This window comes from Diospyros lotus, chromosome 1, assembly GCF_014633365.1.
Source record: "Diospyros lotus cultivar Yz01 chromosome 1, ASM1463336v1, whole genome shotgun sequence".
NCBI classification, from domain to species: Eukaryota; Viridiplantae; Streptophyta; class Magnoliopsida; order Ericales; family Ebenaceae; genus Diospyros; species Diospyros lotus.
In genome coordinates, this window is record NC_068338.1 from 49170080 (window position 1) to 49187044 (window position 16965).

At 39.1% G+C, this 16965-nt stretch overlaps 3 protein-coding genes across 3 annotated transcripts; 1 reads left to right on the plus strand and 2 right to left on the minus strand.

Annotated features, from left to right (window-relative positions):
* The first annotated feature begins 1701 nt into the window (after positions 1-1701).
* LOC127806679 (uncharacterized) lies at positions 1702-13451 on the plus strand. The gene is made up of 6 exons (XM_052344119.1): positions 1702-2111; positions 10741-11206; positions 11917-12238; positions 12635-12733; positions 12849-12969; positions 13098-13451. The coding sequence occupies exons 1-6, from the start codon at positions 1907-1909 to the stop codon at positions 13286-13288; spliced, it is 1404 nt and encodes a 467-aa protein (XP_052200079.1). The 5' UTR covers positions 1702-1906; the 3' UTR covers positions 13289-13451.
* A 94-nt stretch (positions 13452-13545) lies between these two features.
* Positions 13546-14916, minus strand: LOC127806689 (uncharacterized). Its single transcript, XM_052344130.1, has 3 exons — positions 14768-14916; positions 14201-14675; positions 13546-14125 (listed from the first exon to the last, which is right to left on the minus strand). The coding sequence occupies exons 2-3, from the start codon at positions 14652-14654 to the stop codon at positions 13608-13610; spliced, it is 972 nt and encodes a 323-aa protein (XP_052200090.1). The 5' UTR covers positions 14655-14675; positions 14768-14916; the 3' UTR covers positions 13546-13607.
* Positions 14917-15210: 294 nt separating this feature from the next.
* Positions 15211-16947, minus strand: LOC127794239 (uncharacterized). The gene is made up of 4 exons (XM_052325186.1): positions 16354-16947; positions 16077-16135; positions 15725-15781; positions 15211-15373 (listed from the first exon to the last, which is right to left on the minus strand). The coding sequence occupies exons 1-4, from the start codon at positions 16945-16947 to the stop codon at positions 15211-15213; spliced, it is 873 nt and encodes a 290-aa protein (XP_052181146.1).
* Positions 16948-16965: the final 18 nt, after the last annotated feature.

A 16965-nucleotide genomic window follows, 5' to 3' on the forward strand; every position in this document is an offset into this window, starting at 1 on the left:
GAGAGAGAGAGAGAGTTGATGAGTGAGTACATGAATTAGAAAAATGGAGGGGGCAGGTGCTATTGGGCAGCATGAGAGTGAAAAAATTAAAAGAAAATTAAAAGAATTGGATGGGCACAACTTTAAGTTGACGAAACTTACGAAATTAAAAGAAATTTAAAATAATGGATGGACACAGCTTTAATTGACGGAACTGACGGTGGGTAAACTTACCCCAATTAAATAGAGTGCACAAAATCGCACTATGTGGCAACAACTATGTTAGGACAATAGTCTCTCTTTCACCCACCCAATTACCCTTCTCCCTCACCAAATTAAATATTGCTATAATATATTTTAATGTCATAATTTTATTTATTTATTGAATAATGTTGTAAATAAATTATAACTTATGAATATTTTGTAAAGAAATATATATTTAAATAATAGTTTATAAATTAATACTATTATATATATAAATTAAATATTATATATAATTATTATAGATTAATTATAATTACCTCGATTACAATTACAGTTACAGTACAATTATAATTATTTTTTAATAATTATAACTGTAATCACAACTAATAATTTATTTACTTTTTAGTCGTAATAGAATTTATACCTATTTAATATTTTTTTTAACCATGTCTGTCAGATAATAGTATAACTGAATCGATCGAATTGTTTAAATTGAATAGACATAATTTTTTTAAAAATCGAACCAACTAGATTGATAGATATTTAAACTAGACAGATTGAAAAACCAAAACAAATTGAAAATATCAAATAATTTGAAATTTGTTAATGTTAAAATTAACACAAACCCCATAATTAAGTGATTTTTGAGATTTATATTAAAATATATTATGTTAGTTTTCATTAACAAAGTTTAATAAAAAATCAGAATACAGAATAAATTGTTACAAAAATCAAAATTTAGTTGTGGTGACAAAAAACTAAAATAAAAGTGTGATCAGTTTGTTATAAAATGTAAAATTTAAGGATTAGCAGTATATTTTATCTTTAATTATAATTTATCAAAAAAAATTACCATTACACTAAAATTTATTTTGTTTAAAATTGGCTTAAAAATATTAAAAAGTAAATTATAACTATCAAACATCACCCAATAAACTTTCATTTAAAATTTTTCAATTTTTATTTTTACATAGGTCACTCCTCTAGTTTCATTTAATTATACATGTACTATTACAAAATCATTTTATTTAATATTCTAAACGTTAACTATGTAATACAATTTATTTCATATCAAACAGTTTGATATTTTCAATTTATTTTTAATTTTTTGATTAATTCGGTTTGAGCGATGATTTAATTTTGAAAAAAATCTATTTTATTTAAATAATTTGATTAATTCGATTATATCATTATTTGACAAATAGGTTAAAAAAATATAAATGGATATAAATTCTATTATGATTAAAAAAGTAACTAAATTATTAGTTAAGGTTATAATTATAATTATAAAAAAATAACTGAACTGTTATTGTTATATTTTATTTATAATATTAATTAATAAATAAAATTATGACATTAAAATATATTATAATAATATTTACCAAAAATAGTAAAATCATTTTCATATAAGGGTGGGGTAATTGAACCCGGGGGGGTCCTGTTGCCTAGACGTTGCCCGACGCGGGCAACAGATCACCGCTCACTTTTGAAGTGCCTATGGTTTCATTATTATTTGGTCAAAACCAAAACAAACGACTCTCACTCCCCTTCTCCGTCTTCTCTTCCACAATTTATATACAGCTACTTCAAGTACAAGTTCCTGCTCAGAAACCCAACCCTTCTTCCCAAATCATACTCTCTCTCTCTCTCTCTCTCTCTCGTCTCTCCTCACACCAAATTCCTGTATGATAGAGCAGTAGTTTTTGATAATTGCGCCAACGACATGGCTAGAGGTGGGTTGACGGCAATTCAGCATAATGTCTTCGCTGCTCCTTCTCTACTTTCAACAAATCTTCCGGCCGGCAAAACCCAAGCCCAGTTTCCTACGCTGGAGAGGAGATTAGGCTTCAATTACCAAAGGGTCAATCTGGATTCTCCGTCTTTCCTTGCCTCTGCTTCTGCCAGTGGCTCCGCTGCAGGCTATTCCGGTAGTTCAGTTTTGCTATGGCTTGAAACATTGTTTTTCTTTTTTTTGTTCCCCTTTTTAGTTGTTCTAATGTTCCAAATTGGATATTTCTCGCTGTTTCTTTATGCTGTTATCTGGAATCAGGTTTTGCAAGGAAAGGGAAGATAGAATTAATTAGATTGTGAATCTTTTTTATGCGCAAGTAAACCTAAAAATGGGGTTTTCTTAAAGATACCTAGTCGTTTGTATTCCCAAACAGAAAACCAAATTACTCTAGCTCCAAATCCTTTTTTTTTTTGGATGTCCTTTTCCTTTCCTCATCTTTGCCCTTCACAAATCCAAGCTTAAAACATGGCTTTGTCCACTCAGCAATGCAGAAAGCTGAGGACTCAAATCACCATATCTAGAATTATTTTAAGCATATTGCTGTGATAAATAACATGCACTTTCTCCAATTGCTCCTAAACTAGTGAACGCCCAGGTAGAATTAGTAGATATATCTCTGGGTACCATATTTTGTGGTATTTTCCGAACAAATAGCTACGATTATTTTCCTTGTAATGCCTAAACTTTCATCAACCAACTGAGTGAGCAAGTGGTCACATGGTTATTTTTACTTGGAGTGGCATTATAGTGTTAAAATACCTTGCGAGGTTTTGAATGAATAAAAGTGGTCAAACTGAGTAGAATCTTTGAACCTTAGGGCTTCCATTTATTTGGCTGAGTTAGGTGGCGAGTCTTAAGATAATTAGAATGCATTGTGCATGCATAAGGATAGTTACATTTAATGGTTCATTACTTTGCATAAAATCCCATTTTGTCCCCCAAATTTTAAAAGAACCCCTACTTAATGATGAAGTTGCAATTTAGAAATTCAATCACCTCAGCTCAGATTTGACCTGTTCAAATGAGGGTTCATGAAGGCTATGATTGAATGAAATTCCTTTTTACCCCCCATTTTTTGGCTCGTAGAATTACTAGGTTCCTGGATCCCGTTCCTTGTCACAACTCCCAGCATGACAATGAGAACCACCTTCTAATTCGGTGTGAATTAGAGAGTGCAGTAGGGAATTTGGAGAAGAACCTTCTAATTCGGTGTGAATTAGAGAGTGTAGTAGGGAATTTGGAGAAGAAGAAGGTAAAGAGAGATTGGAATTAGAGGGAGAGAAGAGAAAGCAGAGAGAGAGAGATGAAAATAAAGGGAAAAGATCGAATTTCTTCTGAAATTTCACACATGCCTCTACAAACCGAATCTAGAAGATATTTATACCTCTAGCCTGGGTGTTGTCACAGTAGATCCCACCCCTAATAACAAACTATTTTGTCTTTTTCCCAAGTCTCTTTACATGTGGCCTCCCCTATAGAATATCTTTAACAACCCCTTTCCCCGCCTTATAGCTGTAATAAAAACATAACAACATAACATAAAGGAAATGACTAAGAAGATAGTGACAATTGTAAATGGGCTACTAATGTTGCACCAAGATCTTAGTGTGACAATTGCCCCTCTCTTGAAACATTTCTTGTCTTCAAGAAATGCTGAGGAGGCTGGTAGTCATTGGGAATCACTGAAGGAGGCTTAGCAAATACTCCTAGGTGTTGCTTCCTTTGTCCTCATGCTGCCACTTGACCAGCACTTGAATGAGAGGGACCCCATGGTTATAGATCACCCTTTGGTCCAATGTTGCTTCTGGTTCTTCCACCCTTTTGTTTTCCTTAGGCAATGATGGTAGTTCGGGATTGACTTGCTCCTTGCCTGATGACCTTTTTAAGAGAGACACATGGAAGATGGGATGAATTCGTGATCTTTCTAGAAGCTGCAATTGGTAGGCTACATTTCCAACCTTAGCTATGATAGGGAACATACCAAAATATCGGGGAGTCAGCTTCGTAATCGGTCCTTGAGTAATGGACCTCAAATGGGGGTGTCTTAGCCGCAGATAAACCTTCTCCCCAACCTCCAACTCTTTGTCACTTCTCTTCTGGTCTGCATACTGCTTCATTCTATTTTGGGCAGAGGTTAATTCCTGTTTCAGCTGTCTAAGTACCACATTCCTTCGTTGCAAATACTCTTCTATTGAAGCAACTATAGCCTGCCCTCCTATGGCTGGTAATATAGGGGGCTTGTAATCGTAATTGGCTTTAAATGGAGACATTTTTAGGGTGGTGTGGTGGGTAGAATTATACCACCACTAGGCCAATTTGGCAAGCCATCTGTGCCACTAGTTAGGATGTAGGATACAAATGCACCTAAGATAGGTTTCCAAAGTTTGATTCACTCTTTCTATTTGTCCATTCGTTTGGGGTCGGTAAGCAGTTGACATGTTTAGTCTTATCCCCATTCACTGTTGTTAGAATCGTATGATTCATTATTCAAATCGTACGATTCTACTCGATTCATATAGAAATCGAGTTGAATCTATAGGGTGAATAAAAAATCCCTTAGAATCAACCATGAATCAGACTAATTGATCGTGAATCGCACGATTCGTCCGACTTCATCTGCATGTGCGCTTTAATTAAATATTCGTTCGATTTGGCTATCTTTGAAGACAAAGAAGATGATGAAAATGATGATGCTCTTGAACTTGAAGATGAATGATAACTAGTGAAGATTATGGATAATGGAGTTTATTAGTAACCTAATAGTTGTTTTTTTTTTTTTTTTTCTAGCTTGTTATTTTGAAAGTGGTTTGGTTTGGTGCAATTTGAATTTAAATCCAACATGAATATACTTTTACCTTTTGGTATAATTTTAAACTTAGCAAATATATTTAGAAGTATTATTTATCTATTTATATTTAAAAGAATTGATCATGGTGAGGACATTATTTATTTTCTATGGATATATATTATTTATAGTTGAAATTGAGAATGTGTACCGAATTTTACGATTCGATTCTCGATTCACGGTTCATAAAATAAGGATTTTGAATATCGATTTAACAACTATTTTCCCATTAACCTTATCAATTCTTGCCAAAAGGTGCCAGTGAATATTCTGTCCCGGTCCGATATGATAAATCTTAGAACCCAATGTAGAGCCATTATTCGGTCTATGAACACCCTGACCACCTCTTGGGTCGTATAGGGATGAGCCAAACCTATGAAATGTGCAAATTTAGTGAACCTATCCACCACAACCAGCACACTATCTTTCCTTTCTGACTTAGGTAAACCCTTAATGAAATCCATGGACACACTTGTCCAAGCTTGGTCAGGTATTGGTAGGGGCTGGAGCAATATGGGGTATGCAACATTCTCATACTTGCACCTCTTGCAAGTGTCGCAAGATAACACAAATTCTCTCACATCAGTCTTCAATTTTGGCCAATGGAACAGTTGCTTCACCCTCAAATAGGTATTTTGGACCCCTAAATGTCCCCCTAAAGTAGATTCATGCAGTGATTGCAATATTTTTTTCCCTAAGGTCCCCCTTGTTGCCAATGACCACCTTGCCATGAACTCGCAGCATCCCCTCTCTTAGGGTATATCCATTAGTTCCTTGTGATCCCACAACCATTCTTTGTACGAGTTCCTGCACTTGCTCATCCCCTTCGTAACTATCTACCACTTCTTTACACCACTCCAGTACCACCATGGCAATGGCTGTCAAATTCCCATCCTCATGGCATCTTGAGAGAGCATCTGCTGCCACATTCTCTTTGCCTTTCCTATATTATATTGAATAATCCAATCCCATTAATTTGGCCATCCCTTTCTTTTGTAGTTGAGTTTGCAATTTTTGTTGCAACAAAAATTTCAAACTCTCGTGGTCTGTCTTAATTATAAATTTTCCCCCTCCAAATAATGACGCCACTTATCAACTACCATAAAAATCGCCAAGAATTTTTTCTCATATATACTTAGGCCAAGATGCCTCCCACTTAGAGCTTGGCTTAAGAAGGCTAATGGTCTTCCCTTTTGGGTTAATACTTCCCCAATTCCACTCCCACAAACATCTGTTTCTACCACAAACGATTGGCTAAAGTCGGGTAGCCCAAAAACAGGAATCTTACTCATTGCCCTCTTCAACCTCTCAAATGTTGCCTCGGCCTCTCGCCCCCAACTAAAGCTTCCCTTCTTTAAGAGGTCCGTTAGAGGTTTACTTATGGTCCCATACCCTTTGACAAATCGACAATAATAACTCGTCAGCCCAGAAATCCCCTCAACGCTCTCACTGTGGTGGGTTTGGGCCAAACCAACATGGCTTCTACCTTCTTAGGATTAGTTCTAACCCCTGCCTTAGAAATTAAATGCCCCAAATACTCCACTTGATTCTGTCCAATTGCATATTTTGACCTTTTGATGAAAAGCTGGTTAGCTTTAAGGACCTCAAAGGTGGTTTTTAGGTGAGATATATGTTGGTCCAAGGTGGGGCTATACACAAGGATGTCGTTAAAGAATATTAGGATAAACTTTCTTAGGTATGACTCAAAGATTTGGTTCATTAAGGACTGAAATGTGGCCGGGGCATTGGTGAGCCCGAATGGCATCACCAAAAATTCAAAATGGCTGCGATGTGTTCTAAAAGCGATTTTATGGACATCTTCTGGCTTCATTTTAATCTAGTGGTAGTCGGATCTAAGGTCAAGTTTTGAAAAGAAATGGGCATCATGTAATTCACCCATCAAGTCCTCTACTAAGAGTATATGGAATTTGTCTTTAATGGTTAGGGCATTCAATTTACGGTAATCAACACAAAAATGCCAAGATCCATCCTTCTTTTTAATTAGGAGGACTAGCGATGCAAAAGGGCTTTAGCTGTCTTATGAAGGATTGGTTTAACATATCCTTCACCATCTTTTCAATTTTGATTTTTTGGATTGGGGAGTACCTATTGGACCTGATGTTGATGGGTTCAACACTAGGCTTAAGGTTTATGGAGTGGTCCAAGGTTTAGGTTGGAGGTAAGGTTGTGGGTTTAGCAAATAAGTCCTGAAGCCTTCCAAAAGTTCATCAATTAGGTGTTGAGAATGTACCTGATCAAGTTCTTGGGGCTGAGATGTGATAGTCAAGTGTACTTCCCCTTGCAACTCCTTCTCAAACCCTTTCTCCATTGTCGTAAGTGAGCCTTCCCCCACAACCACTAGTGAGAACAATTGGGACCAATGTTCTAAAACGCGCTAGGCGCTAGTTGGGCGCTAGACTAGGGCCTAGCGCTTAGGATGCCTAGGCGGGACCTAGGAAGGCTGCTATTTTTTTTTAAGTTTTTAATGTAATTTTATGTTATTTTTAGATCAATCAAAGTTAAAAGACAAATGAAATTTATATATATATAAATCAGAAACTTATATATATATATATGAACTGGGGTGATGGCTAGGGCAGGGAAGAACAATGGAGATGGAGCTTGAGTTAGCGAGGATGCACCGGCGAGGATGGAGCTTGACTGCGGCGATGGCGTAGAGGCGGTGAGGAGGTTGCGATGGAGCTAGAGGTAGTGATGAAGTACTGGCGACGTTCAGGCAGAGGTGGCCTTGGGCTAGAGAAGGGGGAGACGACTGAGAGAGGAGGGGTTTCAAAAATGAAGAAACCCTAAAACAAGTGTCCCAGGCAGCTAGGCGCCATCGTCGGCCGATTAATCGAGCCGACGCCTAGGGGGGTCGACTAGGCCTAATTCGTGGCAGCCGCCTAATGCCTTGCCGCACCTAGGCGGCTGCCTAAGCTGATTTTTAGAACACTGATTGGGATAGTTAACATCATTTGTTCTTGAACATTTTGTGCTGTTTATTGCCTAAGATCATTTTGCAAGATCCGGTCTCCCTTCCCCCAATCAATGTCATTTTCTTTCCCCCCTTGTCAAAGGAAACCTCCATTCTATTGAAGTTGAAACTTATGGGGCTTACTCCTTTCATCCAGTTAACACCTAACACCACATCACATCCTCCTAATTGTAGTAGCCTCAAGTCTGCCTCAAATTCCTCTCATTGCATCTCCCAAGTGAACTCGTGGCATGCTAATTTGCTAAGTACCCTACTGCCATTTGCCACTGTCACACTTAGGGGCTGAGTTCCTTGGAGAGGGCATTTTAGCCTCTTAGTTGTTCCTTCATCGAGGAAACTGTGCGTGCTTCTGCTATCGATTACGATCGTTATGATTCTTCACACTCCCTGCTACTTTAATTATCTTGTTGTTAGTTACTCCTTTGAGTGCATGTAGTGATATTTTTCCATTGTTTTCTTCCTCTGATTCACCTCCATCTTCTACTTCTCCTTGTTTCTTTCTAGCAATAAAATTTGCCTCTTACATTGGTATCTAGGATGATACTTATCCCCACACCTAAAACAAAGGCCAACCAACCTTCTTTGCTCTCTTAATTGCTCCCCATAAGGCATGGTGCTGGACTCTGCCCCCTGTTTCATTCCTCCTCCACTCTTCTCTACTTCCCTGTTAACATGCTTGACTCCCCCACTGGCTGATCCCATCGTTAGCCCCTCGTGTCATTGTCTCTACTTCTTCATAAGTGCTTTTAGCCTTCTACGATCATTTCTTGTAACCTTGCACTTTCAGCCGCTTGTTCTACTGTTTGGGGCCTAATCATCTTCACCATTGGCCTTATATCCTCACTAAGCCCACTCAAGAAGCTTGATACGAAATAAGCTTTAGTGAGGTGTGGGTTTTGTTGGGTCATATAGGACCTTAAATCCTTAAATCTCTAAGTACATCTCCACACTTCCAGTTTGTCTTAGCTTGTTGAACTCCTCAATGGTGTCTACCCTATTTCTTTCTCCAAATTGTTCGCACAGTTTGGCTACGAACTCCTCCCAGGTGAATTCATTCTGCACGCTTAAACATCCCTGAAACTAGGCATCAACAACCTCATTAAAATAGGTTGTGACGATTGTGACTCGCTGCTTCATTAGTATGTTGTTCCACATGAAAACCCTCTCATATTTCCTTATCCACCACCGGAGGTTAACCCCCTTGAATACAAGAATTTCCATCCGAGGCATGGTGAACCTCGGGTGCTGCCCATTAGGCGCACCATTCCTATAGTTTCCCACCACTCCTTCCAATGTCGCCTCTGGATCGACCTCCATTTCTGCATTGGCATAAGCCCTGTCTCCCTCATTTTTATGCAACAGAGGCTCATGCCTATCTCTAGGGGGAAAGTTTTCAGCCACCCTTACCTGGTTTTGGCATGTGAACATAACCATAAATTATTGCATGTCATCTCGCAGCCTTGCCATTGATCCATCTAACCTTTGCTCCATCCCTTCCAACCTCTGCCCCATTCCTTCCAGGGCACCTTCCATCCTGCTATCCATAGCCTTGATCATCTCTCGATTTTGGGCTTCTCTCACCTCCATCTGACCCATTCCATTCTGAAGCTCGGCCATCGTTGAGCTCACTTGCTGCAATTGCGCCTCGAAATTTCTCATGCGGGCTCATTTATCCATCCCTCACTTCCACTGCTATGTCTAGGATCGATGCTCTAATACCAGTTTGTCACAACTCCAATGTGACAATGAGAACCACCTTTTAATTCGATGTGAATTAGAGAGTGCAGTAGGGAATTTGGAGAAGAAGAAGGTAAAGAGAGATTGGAATCAGAGGGAGAGGAGAAAATTAGAGAGAGAGAGATGAAAACAAAGGGAAAAGATAGAATTTCTTCTGAAATTTCACACATGCCTCTACAAGAAGAATCTAGAGGATATTTATACCTCTAGCCCGAGTGCTGCCACAATAGATTCCACCCTTAATAACAAACTATTTTGTCTTTTTCCCAAGCCTCTTTACACGTGGCCTCCCTAATAGAATATCTCTAACTACCCCCCCCCCCCCTCCCCTTACAGCTGTAATATCCAAACCAACACAAATACATAAAGTAAATAAAAACATAACAACATAACATAAAGAAAATGACTAAGAACACAGAAAAAATTGTAAATGGGCTGCCAATGTTGCGCCAAGATCTTAGTGTGTTACATTCTTTAATAAAAAATTTCACATCTGAGTCTCATTGGCTGCCTTCAAGAATAATTTCTTGTTCTTTGACCTTTCAATCAACAGTTAAAAGTATTTTAAAATTGTAAGATCAAAAGAATTTGGTAATCATAGATTATTTCAATTGTGAAATAGATGATGCCAATATTTTAAAATTAGCACAATTGAAAAATCAAGGGCCACCCCGAGGATTGGCCTAGTAGTGTGAGATATTGTAATTGCTTCCTTTGTGACCAAGGTTCAAGCCTCCTGGGGGCTAGCCCACACACATATTTATGTGTGCGTACCTGGTGCATGTGAGTTATAGGGTATTGCGTATAGCTGTAAGTTTATCCACTGCACACTTGAATGGTAGTGGCTTTGGTTTCTCATCATTACCAACAAGAACAATAACAATAACGATAACAATCACAAGCAGTTGTTGGGAATGGCTACATGAATTCTAGATCTTTGATCATCCCTATATATGGCTATATCCTCAATAAGGCCAGTATGTCATGGCCTTTCATCATTACCAAAAAAAAAGCAGTTGTTCATATGCAGAGAACAGCTGTTTCAAGTGTAACTAACTCTAGATATGTATTACATATTTGCAGTTTGCAGGGTTGCATCTAATAATCTCAAAATTTTGTTCATTTCTCTTTAATTAGTTATTGTCCAAATATAGTGTTTTTGTTGCATGATTCTCTAATTATATCCAGAGCCGTTGTTCGGAGAGAAACCAAAGCAAAAGAAGAAGAGTATAGCTGGCATAGATCAGGATGAATTAGTGGATCCAGTACATTTAGCTGATCCAGACAGTTGTTTCTGTGAGTTCAATGGGGTACAGATACACCACAAGGTATGTGCTGCAGAATCACCAGCAGAGATCATGGTACAGGACCAGACTACTTCTCAATTTGGTCTTCCTGTGATTTTGTTGCATGGCTTCGGAGCCTCTGTCTTCTCATGGCATCGAGTTATGAAGCCTTTAGCACAGGTTACTGGGTCAAAAGTTCTTGCCTTCGATAGACCTGCCTTTGGATTGACATCAAGAGTGAATCCTTATCAGCATTCTCTTAATAGTGAAGATACAAAACCTTTAAATCCATATTCCATGATATTTTCTGTGCTAGCAACATTGTTCTTCGTTGACCTCTTGGCAGCTGAAAAGGCAATCCTTGTGGGGTATGCTCATTTATGATCCTAATTTTGTGCTTTTGATTTTCTTTTGATTTTTTAGAAAATTCGATTATGTGATAGCATTCTCAAACTGGAATGCTCCTTCCTGAATACCATGATATGGTTAGCATGCGAGTTGGACAACCATGGTGCTACAATATGCTGATCCCCCACTTTGTAGGGCTTTTGGTCAATTATAGTTTAATTATATGAAATATCCAACCTGACATGTCGCCAAACAAGTTCTATGCCATTTCACAAATATACCATTCACTATGATGGTTTGTATATGATTTCTAGTTAGAACATTTGGCAGTTGGTAATCTTTCAGCATTTGTTTTTCAAGCTGTTGATTAAGTAATCCATGAAGCTTAGCTCATAGGTTAAATCAACATTTCAATTCAAACAATTTACCTTTTTCACGAATAAGCAATGGAGTAAGATATTTGGTATATATTAAATCAAAATTGAAATCCTATTTTCATGACATACTCCTGCTGTGAAAGAGGGCAAGCAGTAATTTAAATGGATTGCAATGGAAATGTGGTTTTTTTTTAATCTTATTTAGACCCTTTATTTTGTCCTTTTCATTTCCTGTACCATGTTACTTTTCCTTTATAAACCATACTAAATGAAGAAAATTTTCTTCTCCTTTCTTTACCATTAAAACTGAAATCTACGTGAACCTTTTGGATATGATGATAATGTGATGCCAGGCATTCGGCTGGTTCCCTTGTAGCAGTTAACACCTACTTTGAAGCACCTGAGCGCATTGCTGCCCTGATCCTTGTTGCCCCAGCAATTGTAGCCCCACTAGTCACACGTAAAGTTGTTAGAGACAATCAAATTGAGGAAGACAGTTCAAATTCAAATACACACAGCAATCCGTTTATCAGGTTTTTCAACATGTTGTCAAAGCTCTCCAAATTTGTCATTCAAGCTATACTACATTTGGTGAAAGGAATGGGAGAAATGCTCAACTCTTTGTATAAGAAAGCTTTATCAGCACTTCTACAGTCTGCTGTTTCTGTAATGCTGGTAATGAATCCCTCTCCGATTCCGATTGATGCATTCTACAGAATACTCATTAAATTGCCACTTTAATGAGTGCTTCAGGTCTCAATCAAAATATTATGGAAGCAAAATTAAACTTAAAATAATTTTGTTCAAAACATTCCTTTGGCATTCAGACCTCATATATTGCAGTGTTCTCTACTAACGGTAACAAGACCTGATAGCACTTTGGGATACACCATGCTCTTATGGAGTTTTCTGCCAACTAGTTGTGTTTTAAAAGAAGGTATTTGAACTAGTTTCAGGATTCATGTTCTCAGGGGTGAGTTGGAAAAGTTTATGGCCACATTTTTTGTTGACAAATTGATGAATAAAACATTCATTCCTTGTGTTCGTGATGGTGACTTAAATTGTTGACAGATAAGGATGGTGATAGATAAATTTGGTATAGCTGCCATTCGGAATTCGTGGTATGATTCAAATCAAATTACTCAGCATGTCTTACATGGCTACACAAAGGTGATTTTACTCTAAAAAGCCAAGACTTTCTAAGTACTGATAATTGAATTGATTGTCCGCTAGATATTTTATTTGCCTTAAAAGAGTGTAACATTTACCTGTGCATCATTTACAGCCACTGAAGGCCAAGGGTTGGGACAAAGCTCTTGTAGAATACACAGCTGCAATGCTTACAGATTCTTCATCTGAATCAAAGCCACCACTGGAAAGCAGACTATCCGAAATATCATGTCCAGGTGATAATATTAACTCTTTTTTGTTTTTGTCATTTTTGATTCATTTATTGTCCTGGTCTAATTTCTGCAGCAATATTTCATGGGGAACACAACCTTAACTGTCGTCGTTTTCTAATGGTGAAATCCAGTTCTAATTGTTACCGGTGATCGCGATCGACTTGTCCCTGCTTGGAATTCGGAGAGACTTTCACAAGCCATACCTGGATCTCAACTCGAAGTAATAAAGAATTGTGGGCACTTACCCCAGGAAGAGAAGGCAGAAGAATTTGTTTCTGTTGTTGAGAAGTTTTTGCATAGAGTTTTTGGTGGTTCTATCTGACATCTGAGGTTGGCGGGTTCTCTGTGCTCATAGGTCGCTGTTAGATCGATGCATGGGGATAGAATGTAAATATATAGTAAGTAGTGCCCTTGCCAGGAAAGCATTTAATTTGCATATCACCATGATCTTCATATGCAATTCCTGTAACCAGGCTTCCTATTCATGTATACCATAGCAGTTCAATTATAGAGATAGAAGGTGTTGGCATCAGATTCTCTTGATGAAATAAAATGTTTGCCATGAGAAATACAACAATCTTGCAACATTAAATTTCAAGCATTTTGATAACATTACAAGGTAAGTATACAAGTCTTCTTTGTCAGAAAGGGGGATCAGTTACAAGGGTAAGGCTAGGATATTGTAATCCAGCAGGGACATCAAAGCCTGACATAAAGTCATCGCCGAAGATGACAGCACCGGCTGCTAATGCTCCGGCACCTACCCCCATGCCAAAACCACCTCCACCGGGGCGTCCGGAGGCTGCTCCAGCAGCTGGCATGTTGATATAGCTTGGAGGTACGTGGTCTGTTCTTGGGAGGAAAGTGGGAATGTAACCGACGTTAGAAGGTGGGGGCGGCGGTGGAGGCGTTCGTGGCGGCTGATAACCAGGTCCACTAGCTGATGTATAGATCGGTGCCAGTCTTCCTCCTGATGAACTGGGGCTTGCAGGTGATGGCACAGGGTGGGGGTATGCAGAGTTTGATGGTGGATGATTTTCCGGCAGGCGGAATGGTGCCGGAGGAAACCTTGGAGGATGTGCCTGTGACTGTTCAATGCTCAAGGTGATTTCATAGTTGTGATGATCCCTCTCCCTGAGTCTGAATCCCTCTTCATTACCTACAAAACAGAATTCGGAAATTGATAAGCATTAGGAAATATCCTCAAAGCACCTGTGCGGTGTTCCCTAATTACCTGTATAAGAACTGGCTTCTTCCTTTTCCTCTGAAACCCGGATTGAAACATCGACAAATCCTTGGGGCTTGCTGGAATTCCTTTTCCGCAGTTGAAAGCTTCCTACTTCTTGAACTGGCTGGGGAACTTCAGAATTCTTCATATACTTGCACAAGAACTCCTTAAGAACAATAGTTGCAGTCCCCTGGAGCCTTTCCCTGAGAAAGATAGGCTCCCTACTGTAAACTTCAACATGCACTGCCAAATCTTGGAGGCTTGCTTCTGAGTTATCAACCAAAGCTGAAAACTTGGTCTTCCAAACTGGATTGGCATTGCCAGAAGCATCAATCCTGCTGCAGTATTTGTTGTTTGGATCGATCCACCCGATAGCGTACCACTGGAGCTTAAACAGCGTCGACGTACGCCGGAGACCCCGGGCTGAAATCAAGCATACTTCCACCCAGATTTTTCCCATGTTCAGGAAGGTCCACCGTTGCTGAAAAGAACAAGAAATGGTGAGAGAGTTTGTTCTTCTTTAGGCAAGGGTGATATAGAAGTCAAGCTGTCTAGCATCAATTAGAAGGCTACCTTACTCTAATCCCAAGGTTATCTATCAGAAGCGGTGGCATGGGGCAAACTTTCTTACCTTTTTTCCTGAGAGAAAATATAAAGTGCTTTACAGATAAGCAGGAATCTGTAAAAGACTACAGTTCTGGGCATGATCCAGCAGTCTCATTGACAATAACTATACACAACATCAAGATTTGGCAGTATTCTATGCTAAACAATACATGAAAATGGGATGCTAAATTCAAGACTCATGACTAATTTAGTAGAATGTTCACACAATTTGATTTAAGGGCTTTAGCTATAGAAAGCACACAGCCACCCAATCCAACAACGTATCAAGCTTTTATTTCTATGCATGGTTGATTACATAAATTTTAGCTCATTAGTCATTTTATTTATGACTTCATCTTTTATAAAGCCCTTATAACTCTAGGTAGTGCCACATTAGGAATAATTCTGATTTATGATTTTAAGGGTTCTCTCTCTCTCTCTGGTGGAACTAACAACAGCCGTCGACCAATGCGTTTGACCATCTCATTCCCTTGGCCGCTAGCAGTCTTTGCATACATCATAGTCGTAGATCCCAAAATATCGCTCCCAAATCCACATGCTTCAAAAAGTAACCTGTGGGGGGAGATGTAGGGGAATCATAACAAGGAATAAAGTTGATAAAAGTTGATAGTTCTTAACTTTGTGAGAACCCATATGTACAGACGGTATAAACCTTACAGCAATCTTATATGATAATACATGAGATTGGTTAAATTTACATAACTTGGAAGATTAAGTCATAAAACAAAATTTTCAAGCTCAAGAAAGAGGCAAAGTCTCCTAGCATCACTTAAATAATAATCTGTACAAAATTAACACTTGAAGCTTTGAAAACTAGAAATAGCAAGTCACTGGTGGGGTAGAAATATTGAATTTTCTTTGTTTAATTAATTTGGCGAATCAAAACAACAGGAGCAAATTCACCTCTCCTCCTCCGAGCAAAGGGCTGCTATGTCATAGATGCCTCTACCAGTCATCACTCTGCATTCAGAATAAATTTTTAAGACACCATAAAGAGTGATTCTCCATATATACAGCTATAGATCACAACTGCAAAAGAACTAGTAATGCATTCGCAGTCAGAGAAACACAAGAAAAACCCTGGTTTTTCTCATCAAATTTAGCCATAGATAATAGATTTGTGTGCATAACACATAACCTGATGCAAATTACTGCATTTTGGAGTATCCTAGAGATAACTTAACAATGCTGTGGCAAAACTGCTATTTGTACCTTAAGTAACGAAACACAAATGGCTGCAAAAATATGAACCGACCTTATGATTCTTTGAACTATCATCCTGCCGATTCCCATTCCTCTCATGGCAGGAAGAACCTGGAAGTTACTGAAGCACAACTACATAAATAGGTGTAGAATGTCGTAGAAACTAATGGTACACAATGTAAAGTGCATAGAAATAAATTTGGAAACAAGAAGCATGAATTACATTACAGTCAATTTTAGATACCGTCAAGAAAAATTATAGGCATGCAGTTGCACATTTATTTGTTAGACACAAAGGAGGAAATTCGATCAGAAATTGAATCTCTCACCACGACATCGTAGATCGAAGCAGTCAATCCACAATCGGAAACCGCTCGGCCAAAGCCGACCAACTCGCCATTTTCCGGCGTAACTGGCGCCACTCTCTGGAGCCAATTACCTCCCACGCTCATCGGTGCTGGAAGCTGCAGCGACGAATCGGGAGCGTTCGAGAAGGAAGAGTAGGAGGCAACGACGTCGGGTTTGGAGAAGACGGAAACGACGACGGAGCTGTGGGAGAGAGCAACGCGGAGCTTGAGGAGGTCGACGGGCTCGACGCAGCCGTCTGAGTCGAGGCGGGGGAAGCGGTGGCACGAGTGGTTGCAGCGGCGGTAAAGGTCCTGGAGGTGGCCAGGGTTCACGTGAGCAGGGTTCGTGGAGATGAATATTGGCGGAGGCGGTGGTCGGAGTGGTCTCTTGTGGTAGCTCCTGGCGATGATGGTCGTCGACGGCGGAAGTTGCCGGATTCCGGACGGAAGATTACCACCGCCTTGTAGCCTTCCCGCGACCGCCATCTCTCTCTCTGTGGATTTGTTCTGCCCAATCAGCATTATCCTAAACACTTGTGGGCTATTCGGCCCAGTTATATGGGCCTCTTTAGTCATCGTCACTGATTGGGCCAT